Consider the following 13,556-nt stretch of genomic DNA (forward strand, 5'->3'; position numbering starts at 1 on the left):
TGCACTTTAAGTAAAGAAGTTTAACTACCAGCTGTGTCCTGTAGCTGCAATGCTCTCTATTCTGTGAAATTTAAACGTTTTCTGTACCAGACAAAGTTATCCCTTGGTAAAAAAAAATTACCTCAGTCAGCTGTATAATAGCGGAACTGGCTGAGGTGGCTACGAGTGTTTAGCAGAATAGCTTCACGATCCCTCAGTTACTCCCGCCTGCTGCATAGACTGCTGAGGCAAATCCTCAGACCAGTTTTATGAGTTGCGAAATATTATTTGTTTGTTTTGCTAAACGAAATATTACTGTTTAAGTAAGTTCATTAAACTGAGCAGAGTTCATTTCTTATGTCCGAATTCTCCTTGTCAGATAAATTATAAAAATCGATTTTCTACTCAAATTTATCTAGAAAGACTTCAGTATTTTAATAATAAATTCAAATGCTAATTTACATATTTGTTGAAGCGGGATTGTGGTCATTTAAAAAATTACGTATACTATATCAGTCACACCAGTTTGTCCTTCTTTTAAATGAAGTTTACATATATCTAATATGTGCAGAGTATAAATATTTTATGCATTAAAATTATGTTAAATAACTTCCAAAAAGTCTTACCTCAGAGAAATTGCAGCAGACTTCATGCAGCAACAACCGTTAAAGCCCGGTAAATGTCGTCACTAGATGTCGCAGCTAGTGCGCATGTCTTGAAACAGCAGCAGTTCTTTTTCCAAAATAAAAGTTCCTTTAACCAGCTTTAATTGTCTAAAAATTGTAATCGATAAATTATAAATAGATCAATCTTTATGATCAAATTAGTTCAAATTCTGGAAAAGGGCTGAAAAATTGTAGTTGTAATAAAGTAAACAAATTGACAAGCTTTACAGCTTATTAAATTTTTTTATAAAATCTCAATTTAGTATTTGACCATTAATTAATACAATATGTGTTTGTTGAAATATTACATACATAGAAAATATTTCAGTATAAACTTAATAGCCCAGATACTTACATTCAATAGGCTAATGGCACTTTATGCCTCTACAAACCTATTCTTAACATTAAAATATGCTTCTCCCCTATTTTATTATTTATTAAAAATTTCTAAGCTTAACTTTTCCTCACACTACTTTTCACTTATTGACATAGGCTACCATTAATCAGGAAAACTAAAAACAATTATCAAAACATTAAATAGAAACAATTATATGCATATCAATTGTTAAATTAATATATTTGTATTAAAACAAACGTGAAATGTGAAAGCCAATATGTGGAAAATATGCCATTTGTCAGCCAAAATCGGACCAAATCCGCATATCCACAGCCTAGCCGAATCTGGCAACTTTTGCTGGGCCAGTGCTGGCTTAATGCTGGTAAGCCGCAGCCAGAACACAGCCGTGTGCGCCGACACTCAGCCGGATCTGGCCCGAATGCACTGGCTACCTGGGATACCTTGTAAAAAATAACAAATGTTTTGGTCTTCTAAAGACAAGGGGAGACGACGATCATGAATCTCCACTACGTGAAGGGAGATTTGACAACCGGTTTGTAGTTAGCATTGTATACATTAGCTATGAAATATGAACTAAGGTAATCTACTACTTGTTTATTTTTCTTGTTATCAGAAATAAACTACTCTAAAAGGACTTTGTTGTTTTGATTCTTAGCCGAGTTTGCTGGAACTTACGTGTGTTCAACGAAAGTTTTTGTTCACTGCAAAAAATGACTCTCTTAATTAGTATTTTGTCTTGTTTTCTGATAGAAAATGTGTTTTCTCCCAGGTTGGCACGAACGCATCCAGAGCAATTTTTGAACATTACCATTGAGGAGGCTGACTGAGTATCATCTACCAACCGTCATTAACACAACAAAAACTAAAGAAATGTTACTACAAGTGGACCTATTCATTTACTCATAATGCTGTGAGTACACCACAGTTTTATCAGTGAAAATATATGAGTTAATTTATTGGGTTTTACAGTGTATTATGCGTCTAATCTTAAGGAATCCCTTATATATTGACGGCGTTAAGGTTTTGTAGTCTTCACAAGAGAGCAATTTACTATAGGGATTTTTTTTGCCATAGCAATTTGAATATCTTTGGATATTTCTAGGCCTGGCCCATGTTTCTGAGCCTCCTGTATTATTATTATTATTATTATGAGTTTATTTCCACGTAATTCATGTTTGTTTTTTCTAAATCAAATATAATTCAACTGTAAATTTTAGAAACTATGGAGCCACAGAAGTGACATAAAACAAATTGGAAATTAAGAAATGACAAACTTTGACCCTTATACAGCTACATGTGTTACTTTTTATCAACACAAAATGATGTTCAGGTGCCAATTTTAAATTGAACACATTTAAAATCAATGACCAACATTTAAAATACTTTCTGAAGTGTGCCTGTTCATCCTAATTTATTTACAATCAAGTCCAAATGGCAAACGTCATTCAACCTCTATATATAGACAAGAAATGTACTTATTTCTTAATTAATATCCAATTTTATAACTTGCATAGTATCTAAAACAAATTATTTAAAGATGCCATGAAACTGAAATTAAAACATTTTTTTTTAAATCAAATACTTAATTAACTCATTATATTTAATCAAAAACATTAACCTCCTCGAAACAACCTCGCTTCACGTCCTGTCACAAGGAAGAGTGTAAGGGCGGGGAAAAGACTGCAGTGATTAACAATAAGCAATAACTTCCAACAATCGATCAAGTCCTACCCTACATTTTTCTAATATCAGAATCTGTTTCACTCGGATATTCATCACGATACAAATAAGAAGTTTCAATTTCATGGTGACTTTAACACAGCGGAGACGCTGTTTTATGAATAACACGCACAAATCACAAAAACACATGCACACAATTTTTTTTCCACCTCTACGGCTCCGGAAAAATGACTGAACTACATAAAACAGCTTAACAGAACTCAACCTCTTGCTTAACTCCCACCTTGTTCTTTGAGCCAGCCCCGCTCCTGAATGAAGCCCATGAAGGGTGCGATACCAGTTCCAGGTCCAATCATAATAACTGGGTTTGTAGATTTGAAGGGCAAGCGGAACTGAGATTTGCGTATATACATGGGTACTGTAGCCTTGTGTCCATTGTCGGTTGGCGTTTTGCCCTTTAACCAGTTAGTGGCTACCCCTTTGTTGACACGACCCGTCTTGGTCTCATACTCGACCACTACAGCACAAATGTGGATGCTGTTGGTATGCACCTGTCACATAAAAAAACAACTTAACTTCAATTACACCAACAATGAAAGCATTCATTATAATTTAATGGTGATGTGTGGAATTGCTGGCTAAACTGTGCAGCACCTCTTTGGAAAGTCAGTACATTAAAAAAGTAAACTGACCTTGGATGAAGATGCAATGGAGTAATAGCGGGCCTGCAGTCGTGGCAAAAGCTCACAGAGGTGATCGATGGGCGGCCGCAGAGAAGGCAAGTCTTCTAGAATAGCCAAAATATTTCTAGACGAGTCCAGCACCCAGCTCTGGTATAGTGCCTTAGATGACAAAAACAATGTTAGATGTCTCACTGTGACATACATTTAAAAGAAAAAGGAAAGAAATGTCCCAGCAAGCAATTTGGGCTAAAACCAGGCTAAATTTAGGCTGTCAGTGAAAATGTAATAGACGTCTACCATAGCCCAAGAATAGACGATACGTATAAAAGTTTAAAACAAATGAAAGCAAACACCTTGAACACCTACATGTTGGAATATCATACATCTTTAAGTTATTTTGGCAAAAATGGCATGTAACCAAATTTAAGGCTATTTAGGGTAGAAGTGGGTTACTCATAGCCGGTCTATATTGGGTCTATAGTTAGCCATCATTTCAATGTCTTGGTTTTGGCTTGCTGGGGTAGGTGGTGCAAAACATTCCACTATGCTAAGGTGACAGATAGGACAGGTTGTTTGCTATGCTATTGTTGAGGCATTATGATTTAGTGTGTTGATAGGGTGTTTTAAGGATGGCCCTAAATTCTGTAAATGTTACTGTGCATTCACAAATGAAGAGAATAAATTGTGCCTACAGCCCCAAGGCACACATAAAACTTTTAGACCAGAACACGCTTGGGTCAGACCACTGGTTTTTAAATCTAAGTGGACCAGTGAGCACCTTGGAATATATGCCACATGTTGCCACATGTTACATAACATAATATGAGATGGATGAGCAAACATGACTAAATTTCATTTTTGGATGAACTAACCCTATAAAAGGTGGTCTCTGGATATGCCTTGGTCCCCACTTGAATGTTTTTACAAATTTAAAAAAGTATGATCACTTGGAAAAATAGCACACATCCCCTTAACAAATACAATCCATGCCGAAAACTTAAGCAATGTGATGCTTACTTTGCCTTCGGGTGAGGAGGAGGCCATCTTACGCATGTTCTCCTGTTCTTTGGGGTCAGAGGCATATTGAGCCAGCTCATACAGCACGTTTGTGCGTGGAGAGTTGGTGATGTCCAGATAGTGAGTCAATGCAGTTCGATATGTTGTGGGACAAGGGAATGGATGTTTCTTATTGGATTCCTCTAAAAGAAAATATACACACACATTTTAGCAACTCATCTTCACAGCTGTTAAAAACTGGTCATACATAAATGAGTCATAACAGTCTCAGGGTTAAAGCCTTACCGTCAAGGTTGTTTAGAGAGAAAACAGTATCAAGGTCCACACCAAGGATATCACCAATCTTCGTCACAATGGTAGTGTCATTGATGGGATATACAGCAACATGGTCTCCTGATTCATATCTGCAGGAGCCATTTTCATTCAGTTAGCACTTTAAAATCGGTTTAAAAAAATCTTATAATTAATCCATAAAAAAAATCTCTATTTAAAACTCTGCGGACCCACCGGCGGGTCCAAAATGGCATCATCAAAAAAAGAAATATATTATAAGTTGTGCAGCACAAAGTCTATGTATGTATCAATTTACTCCAAAGTATGTGAGTAAATAACACTTTAAATTCATTCATTTCAAATTCTGCAAAAATTCTTATTAAGTAGTTGCTCAGACGTAAAAATCCATCTTTGAAATGTGACAGAGGTGTATAAAAGTCAAGCATGTAAGATCAGGTTACCTTATCTTAGATCCTGTGATGTCTAGCTCTATGTGCATCAGGTGTCTGTCACCGCCTTTATTGAGCTTGCGGTTCACTGTGACCGATGCCAGAAAGGGATTCTTTGCATCGAAAGGCCTACAAACACACATTTGCAAACAGAACTTTGGGTTAAGAATGTAGCAGGTTGACATAACATCATCGCTCCTGAGTCTTGAAGAACTATGCTACACAAGAACCTTCATTAAAACTCTTTTCCCCATACGCACTTGGTCCTGCCATGAAAGACTGCGTAGCCAAATTCACGATAATCTATTAATTTGGTGAGCCAGCCAGGAGAGACGGATAAGAAGGCACTTATCACTACAACAAAAAGAGAACAGAAGAATTTCAAAGATTCTAGTTTCTGAAGATTACTGGAGATCAACCAACTATGTTTGAGGACTGTGTTTGTGGAAGCAACCTCTTTGAAGACTTTGATGACTGTCTTAAAAATCTTCATTTGGTGAGTGAAAGAACAACCTAAATTAAGCACACCAATGTTGATAGTGTAGTATTGTTTATCATTTTAGGCTTGGTCCTTTTCTGGAGTTTGTAGAAACTGTTAAACAATATAGGCTGTTTATCTAGAGATATTAGAAGTAGAAGCTTGGTCCTTTCTCAAGATGTCTGTAGGAATTGTTAAAGAACAATGTGCTCTATACGTCCAGAAACTGTAGAAGTCACAGAAACAGCTTGGGACTGATATTGCTGCAAGAATAGTAGATTCTTGACTGGGTGCTGATCAGTAGCCACTATTTGGTTAGATTCTAACAAGGTTAGAAAAAGGGTATGTCTCCTGTATTGGCCATGGCTGGGTCTGAGATGAAAAACAATGGTTGTGGATTTAACCTGAGACCAACTAAAGAAAGGCATGGAACAGAACCTTCAAATGTAACAATTGGTCAGATGATGGAAATTCGGAATGCATTTTTGGACAAAAGGCTGAAAATAATGACATTCCATGATGACATCTGTAGGAAATACAGTATCAAACACTCAGAGACTGTTCAATGGGCCTTGCCGGACACCAAAAGAGCTTATGGACACAGTGCTTAAGGAAAAACACCAAAAAATATGGATGGTCTGCGATTTTGCACAAACAAACCAATTCAACAGCACCTGCAGAAGTGGGAGACTGATAAACTGCAACATCAGATTGATGATTTTAAGGCTAAGGTTCAAGCACAATGGCAAAATGAGCAGAAAAATAAAAAGCAACTGTTAAACCAGAATAAAAAGTTGCTAAATTTGATTTCCAAAGAAATGAAATCAAAAGACTGTTTCATAATGAGGAAATTAAGTAAAGAAACTAGTAGTTGCAACAAGCAACTGACTGAACAACAAGTTACTGCAAATCAACAGTGAAGGGCTTAGCTTAGAGAGCTTACTCAAAACAGAAGATGTGCTTAAAGCTCCACTGTGTAGGATCTACTCCCATATAGCGGTGAAATTCTATATGACAACCAACTGAATATTACTTTCTAGACCCCCCCCCCATTCGGAAAGCGTTTTAACTCATATGGTGGCCGTGTCATGCCAAGGTTAACATGGCTTCTAGAACAAAGCAAATGCAAAGAAAAATAATGAACAATTTGCAATGTCGTTCGCCTGTGATCCATCAAAGCACACAGATTTATGTTAAACATGGAAAAAGTCTGATTTTCATGATATGTCCGCTTTAAATCACATACAAAACAACCATAAACGGAGCTTTGACACTACTTTTTCATCGACGCGAGGGGCTGTTACACTTGGTATTAAGATGTGTTTTCGTCGATCGGATCACAAGTGGACGAGAGAGACACATCACGTTTACACTTGGTGTTTAAATCAGTCTCTTTTTGTCCATTTTCGACCGCTTCTCTCCAGATTACTGAGGGGATGGTCTGTCGACGAGTCCCTCTCCTGTCATTTAAACATGAGCGGGAGTAATGATCGGTTTAAATGGATGCAAACTAATATTATGTCAGAGTCCAACGCTTATGTTTCAAGTAAACATGTTACGTGTCCGCGTACATGTTAAGAGCTTTCTCTGATATTGGTGAAATAAGATCGCTCAACTTTCACACGCTTGTAAAATGAAACGAAAGACGCGCAGATCAGCGGTGTTAGTTTTATCAATGAAAGGCTAAAAATAGCGCTGTCACCGTGTGTTTGTGCTAGAGGTCAGAAAAGATGAAAAACATTTATCTCAGTACCTCAGATTACATAAATGGGCGGAGAGACGGCGTGTGGCTGTTCGAACACATTAAACCACATGCGGGTTTACAGTAACAAAAGTTATGCATAACCATGCTATAGTTAGCCAAGGAACTATAGAACTTCAAGTTTACAACATAGACTGTATAGATGTAAACGAATATGCTGAATTACCTGTGGAGAATATAGAAAGTAGCAACGTCGGTGTCCCTTGAGCCCCATCTTGGATCATTACTCCAATATTGACTTTGGTCTTGTTGTTTTGCCTGTCGCGTTGTCGTTTTAAATCCCCTTTTCGCTTCCTTGGCGACTTGTTTTAATGTCCTCGAGAATATGTCTTCAACAGGCTTTCAAATCTGCCTCAAATCAAAGATCGCTGGATCATCACGGTGTGCAGCTGTTATGGAATCCGAAGGATTCAGTCTGCACAGGTCGCATATGCGGGCTGCATATGCATCAAGCCTGGTTTATTTAAATTAACTATGCATTTCATTCGCAAGTCATACGCATATTACATCAATTAACCATTAACTAAGAATAATTGTCAGCTTTATAATTGTTAATATTCTTGATTCTTGAGAGTCTTGATGACGTATACCGCCTACACATGCAACCTCCGGAGGCTTCAGCTAGCGGCCAGCGAGAGTGTAGAGAGAAAGCGCGAAAGGCGGAGCTTGAATTTCAGGAATGTCCCTCATCGGCGAATGTATTTCAAAGATGGAGGCCCAACATGGATGCGCCAGTCGAGCGACTCGACCGTATGTATTTTAAATAGCAGATTCTACACTTACGAGAATACTTTGATTAGTGGGTGGGAAGTAATTACACATGAATGAGCACATACTTTTGAAAGAACACATGGGTTTTTGCTAAGAGTTAACTCAAAAAAGTACACAGTGTAGCTTTAAAGCTCATCTGTATGACAGCCAAGTCCTGAACAATTCAGCCTGGCAGAACAGGGTCCCGAAGAGCATGTTCTTAATGTGTTACGAGCCCTTCCCAGAGGGCAGCCATGGTATAGTGCCTGGTCAATGAGTAATCATTCAAAAACCTAAAAGATTAAAACTTGCAATGAGTCTGTTACAGTGCTGTAGAGGAACTTTTGGCGCACTCATCTTTGCAGAATTATTGTAGTTCAGCCACATTGGAGTATTTTCGAGCATGAACTACCTTTTTAAGATCATGCCACAGCACCTCAATAGGATTGAGGTCAGGACTTTGACTAGGCCACTCCAAAATTTTAATTTGGTTTTTCTTTAGCCATTTAGAGGTGGACTTGCTGGTTTGTTTTGGATCATTGTCCTGCTGCAACACCAAAGTTCGCTTCAGATTGAGGTCACAAACAGATGGCTGGACACAGTCTTTCAAGATTGTTTACTAGACAACAGAATTCATGGTTAAATTTATCACAGCAAGTCTTCCAGGTCCTGAAGCAGCAAAACAGACCCAGACCATCACACTACCACCACCACATTTTACTGTTCGTATGATGTTCTTTTTCTGAAATGTTATTTTAATTTTATGCCAGACCTGATGGGACACACAACTTCAAAAAGTTCAACTTTTGTCTCGTTAATCAACAGAGTATTTTCCCCAAAATCTTGGAGATCATCAAGATCATTTTTGTCCAGTCTCTTTCTTATGGTAGAGTCATGAACACTGAGCTTAAGGGGCTGGACACACCAAAACTTTTAAACGCGGCTGAAAACGCCTTGAGGACGCCGAATGCCAGCTGTTTTTCAGCTGAGTGCCAGCTTTCTTCAGCTGAGCGCTTTGGTAGCTGTGATACTTCAGCTGCGAGCCAGTTGGTTGCTGTGGTAATGTCCCGCCCCTCCTCAACTGTCATTGGGCGGCCGTGTGAGAACTGACATTGACGAGCGGAGCTTTTCTCCCAAAGTTGAATCTCTTTCAACCCTCGACGCTCAGCGCCGAGCGCGGAAAAACCGCCGGGCCCAGGTTTTCAGCGCGGAAAAAACCCGCTAGCTGCTGGCTTATTTGAAAAATGCCGAACTTCCATTGGAAACAATTGAAAACATGCGCCAGCCGTGGGCGTAAAAGTTTTGGTGTACACGCCCCCTAACTGAGGCAAGTGAAGCCTGCAGTCCTTTGGATGTTCTTGTGGGGTCTTTGTGACTTGCTGTGCTCTTGGCTTAATTTTGGTCACTCGGCCAGGGATCTCCAATGTTTCATATTCTCGTCTTTTGTGGATAATGGTTCTCATTGTGGTTCCCGGAAGTCCCAAAGCTTAAGAAATTGCTTTATAACCTTTTCCAGACTGATAGATCTTAATTATTTCTTTGAATAACTTTGGATCTTGGCATGGTGGCTAGCTTTTGAGGATCTTTTGGTCTATCTCATAAACCCCATTCACACCGACCTTTGGTCCCAGGAAATACCCGTAAAATTGCCAGACAAGCGTCTGTGTGAACACAAACTCGTCCCGTATATCTTCTGAGATCGTTGCCGGAAAGAGGACCTAGTCAAATAAAGGAAAACCCTCTGTGTGAACAAGAAGCCTAAACAATGCGTAATGGGCGTGTCGGAGTGAGGAAGCACGCGTCATCACAACACAAGTTATGGATCAGCTCCTTAAAAACCAGATATAACATGCATATAAACATTCACCACGAGAAATGTTGCAAACTAGATTGAAGCAGTTATCAGGAAATGATCAATGAGACGCATAAACAATGACGCACGTGCCGTAGTGAGGACGCTCGTGTCATGGCAACATGAAGTTGGTTCAACTCTTTAAAATGAGGGATTTACAACATTCACTACGAGAAATGTCAGCAAACTGGACTGAAGCAGATATCAGGTAAGTTAGCTTGTCATTTACTGCGTTGAAACGGAGATCATTCAGCAGCATAAAAGAATATCGCGTCACGTGCTCATTTGAGCTATAATAAACGAAAATACCCGCACGTCATCCCAACAAGATATATCGTCCAGCTCCTCAAAATGCGGGTTTTAAATGCATATAAACAATCACGATGAGAAATGTCTGAAACTGTATTAAAGCAGAGATCAGGGAGCTCGTCAAATATCCACTCAGAAGATGAGATCATTCACCAGCATAAACTGTGTGTTCACGCTCCCCTTTATAGTCTTATAAACAAAAATGCACCCCAGTGGTTTCTGGAGAGAGAAATAATAAATAATATGCAAACTTCAGACGCTGCGTAGAAGAGAGGGCAAGACTTTCAACAGGACACGTGTCTTTCGGGACCATCAGATGCCGGCTAATCATGGCAGTGTGAATGAACAAAAAATCTAACGAATCCGGAAAAATCCAGGATGCATTTTTCGGAATGTCTGTGTGAAAAGGGCTATTTTGGCAGGCAGGTCCTTTTTAAGTGGTTTCTTGATTGCAAACAGGTGTGGCTAGAGAAATTGAACTTAGGTGTGATAAACCAAAGTTAGGTTATGTTTAAACAGGTTGGCAAACACTTTTTCACACATGGCCTTGTAGTTCTGGATTTTGTTTTCCCTTAATAATAAAAACTTTAATTTAAAAACTGCATGTTGTGTTTAGTTGTGTTATCTTTGAGTAATACTTAAATTTGTTTAATAATCTGAAACATTAAAATGTGACAAATATGCAATTAAATAAGAAATCTAGAGGAGGGCCAACACTTTTTCACATCTCTAAATATTTCTGATTGTAAATGTCTGATGAGTCTTTTCTTGTCCATGTTTTATGATTATTATTCAGAATGTGCAAAACTCTCATGAACTGCATAACACTGCGTTGCGCATACAAGACAAGGTGTTATGCAAAATGTGAGTAAAATGATAGGTTTTGCTTATCCCGTGCAAACTTCCAGATCACGCAAGGATAATACTAATCCTGTAATAGTACATATACAGAATAGTACTATACAAGCAGTCACTTTGATTGAGAAAAACAAACAATAAATGTATTTTACTCACGGCTTCTGGTTCTCAAAGCTTTTCAGGCGTCCCAGCTCTCCACTATAGATCTTATTCATGTTTAGATCAGTGTGTACTTTTAGCTCGTACTGCCGAATGCTGAAAAACAGAAAGTATGTGTAAGGGAAAGACAGACTGTGCTTCTGTAAGAAACCCACTGATATCCTTCATTCATACTGCTTCACAAAACCTCTGTGACAACCCATTCTTCATTTATCTATGGTTATTCTGAAAAAGCCAACACTTGTTCTTAAAAAGCAGAAAAGAGGATCGGACTAGAAAACCCAGGTCACTGTGACCCAGTAATAAATGGCAGAAAGAAGAACAGATGGCACACTAAAGACCTAGAAAAGATCATTATAGTTTCAGACCTGGACTCTTCACCAGTCGCTTCAACTCCAAAATGTTCACACACAGCTGGCCAGAACTGCTCCCTCCATGAAACAAAGTCCTCCTCAAGACTACAAGAGACACACAAAATAAATTATATTTTTTTAGTCTTTTTGTGTTACGTAAGATTAATTCTCTAAATCAGTGATCAATAGTGATTTTTATTGTTCTGTGTATAAGATTTATGTATATATAAATACACACATATACATATATTTAAGAAATATTTACATGTGTATATAAATTTGTATATAATTTACATTATATATAAATACTAAATATATTTTTTCTTAAAACTATACATGCATGTGTGTGTAATCATACATAATTATTATAAATAATACACAGTAAACAAAAACTTTTATTTTCGAAATTATTAGTTTATCCTACTTAAAATATTAAAAAACAGTAAAAACTGTGAAAATGAGACTCACTTTGCATCATCATCTCCCATTCCCAGATCAAAGATCCTCTGAGCTCCCAGCTCTGCCAGTCTCTTATCCACATACTTACCCATGGCATTATAGTGCTCGTATGTCTTATTGCCCAGTGCAAAAACCTTCAAAATAAGTTGGACATTTGGAAAAATAAATAAGTATCATTGATAAAAAAGAAACATTCAACATTCTAACTAGGGATGGACTTCAAATTATATCAGGATAATTTCTGGTATTTATCTTAATAATATCAAATGACAATATAAGTATAGTACCAGTGCTTTTGGCTACAAATGACAGGTGCATGCAGACTTAAAAACCTTAGAAACACACCCATTATCAAATAGACTTCTAAAATATACAAATTACATGAAAGAATAAAAAACAAAAACAGTAGGAATCACCAGTCCTTATAAAAATTTCAAAGTTATAATTTTATTTTGTTAATAGTGCAATTGTGCTAAAAACATCACACAATAATATTTACACAAAATAATAATTCAAATCAATTACAAGTTTGAAACAAAAACATAGGTTCTGTGTTATTTCATACACCAATACTGCAAACAGCAAAAGTAATGAATAAATTGTCATGGTAGGTGCAAACACACAAGCTGAATATTAATTCTTTCATGACTTTTAGACTTCGGAATGAAGATCAGGAAATAACGGGAGTTTGGCTGCATTCGACTCATTGTCAGGAAGCAGTCTTGCCAATCCTAGCTTAACTTAGCGACTGCACTGGAAGGGGCAAGAGAAAGGGAAAAACCCATTTCACACTCCTCATCTTGGCAGCCATAGATAGGACTCATTCACCACCTTGGCAGCCAATGGACACAAAATGGGAGGAGCAGCACTCTGGTCCCACCACCATTTAAGTGATTTCACACGTGTGCTTATATTCCGCTACACTTGTTATGGCTATGAATGTGAGCTGAAAGTATGATGCAGACCAAAATACGAAGCTTTACTGTCATCATCACAGGAAGACTAGGTCATATTGTTAGTCAGGAGAATTTTAACTTGTATATTGTAAGCGATTAGATACCATTTAGCCCTAATTCTAACCTTGGTCTTATTTATTAAATTTTTAACAATTTATGTAAATAAGGAAATGTCATTCAAATGGTGTACCACAGGGATCAGTTTTAGACCCAATCTTTTTCTCACTATACACGCTTTTTGCTTCAAAAGCTGAAAAGCTACAAAAATAAAATGTTTTAAATGGTTAAGGATTCATGAAGCTTCCATGAAAGTTTAAATTAAAGTGCACTACAGAAAGAAACCAACATGGTATAAATGTAAAATTGATGAGAAATTATGCATTAAGTAGAATACAATTTATATATATTAAAATACAAATATATATATGTGTCATCACCTGTAACTCTTAAACAAAACAATTAAACTATTTTTTTCTCTTGACCTTTAAGTATTTAAAGCTTTCTCCTATGGTTTTT

At 37.5% G+C, this 13,556-nt stretch overlaps 1 protein-coding gene across 3 annotated transcripts in view; it reads right to left on the reverse strand.

The window, feature by feature from the left end:
* The window catches only part of porb (P450 (cytochrome) oxidoreductase b), a 56,245-nt gene that overhangs the window by 17,038 nt on the left and 25,651 nt on the right, over nt 1-13,556 (reverse strand). For all 3 annotated transcript variants that reach the window (XM_065281799.2, XM_065281800.2, XM_065281801.2), the window contains 8 exons: nt 12,094-12,218; nt 11,641-11,730; nt 11,270-11,368; nt 5,117-5,233; nt 4,668-4,786; nt 4,383-4,564; nt 3,375-3,524; nt 2,966-3,233 (listed from right to left, as the gene is read on the reverse strand). In XM_065281799.2, coding sequence (XP_065137871.1) covers nt 2,966-3,233; nt 3,375-3,524; nt 4,383-4,564; nt 4,668-4,786; nt 5,117-5,233; nt 11,270-11,368; nt 11,641-11,730; nt 12,094-12,218 — 1,150 coding nt within the window. The remainder of the gene's footprint in view (nt 1-2,965; nt 3,234-3,374; nt 3,525-4,382; nt 4,565-4,667; nt 4,787-5,116; nt 5,234-11,269; nt 11,369-11,640; nt 11,731-12,093; nt 12,219-13,556) is intronic.

Source organism: Paramisgurnus dabryanus, chromosome 8 (genome assembly GCF_030506205.2).
Source record: "Paramisgurnus dabryanus chromosome 8, PD_genome_1.1, whole genome shotgun sequence".
Taxonomy (NCBI): domain Eukaryota; kingdom Metazoa; phylum Chordata; class Actinopteri; order Cypriniformes; family Cobitidae; genus Paramisgurnus; species Paramisgurnus dabryanus.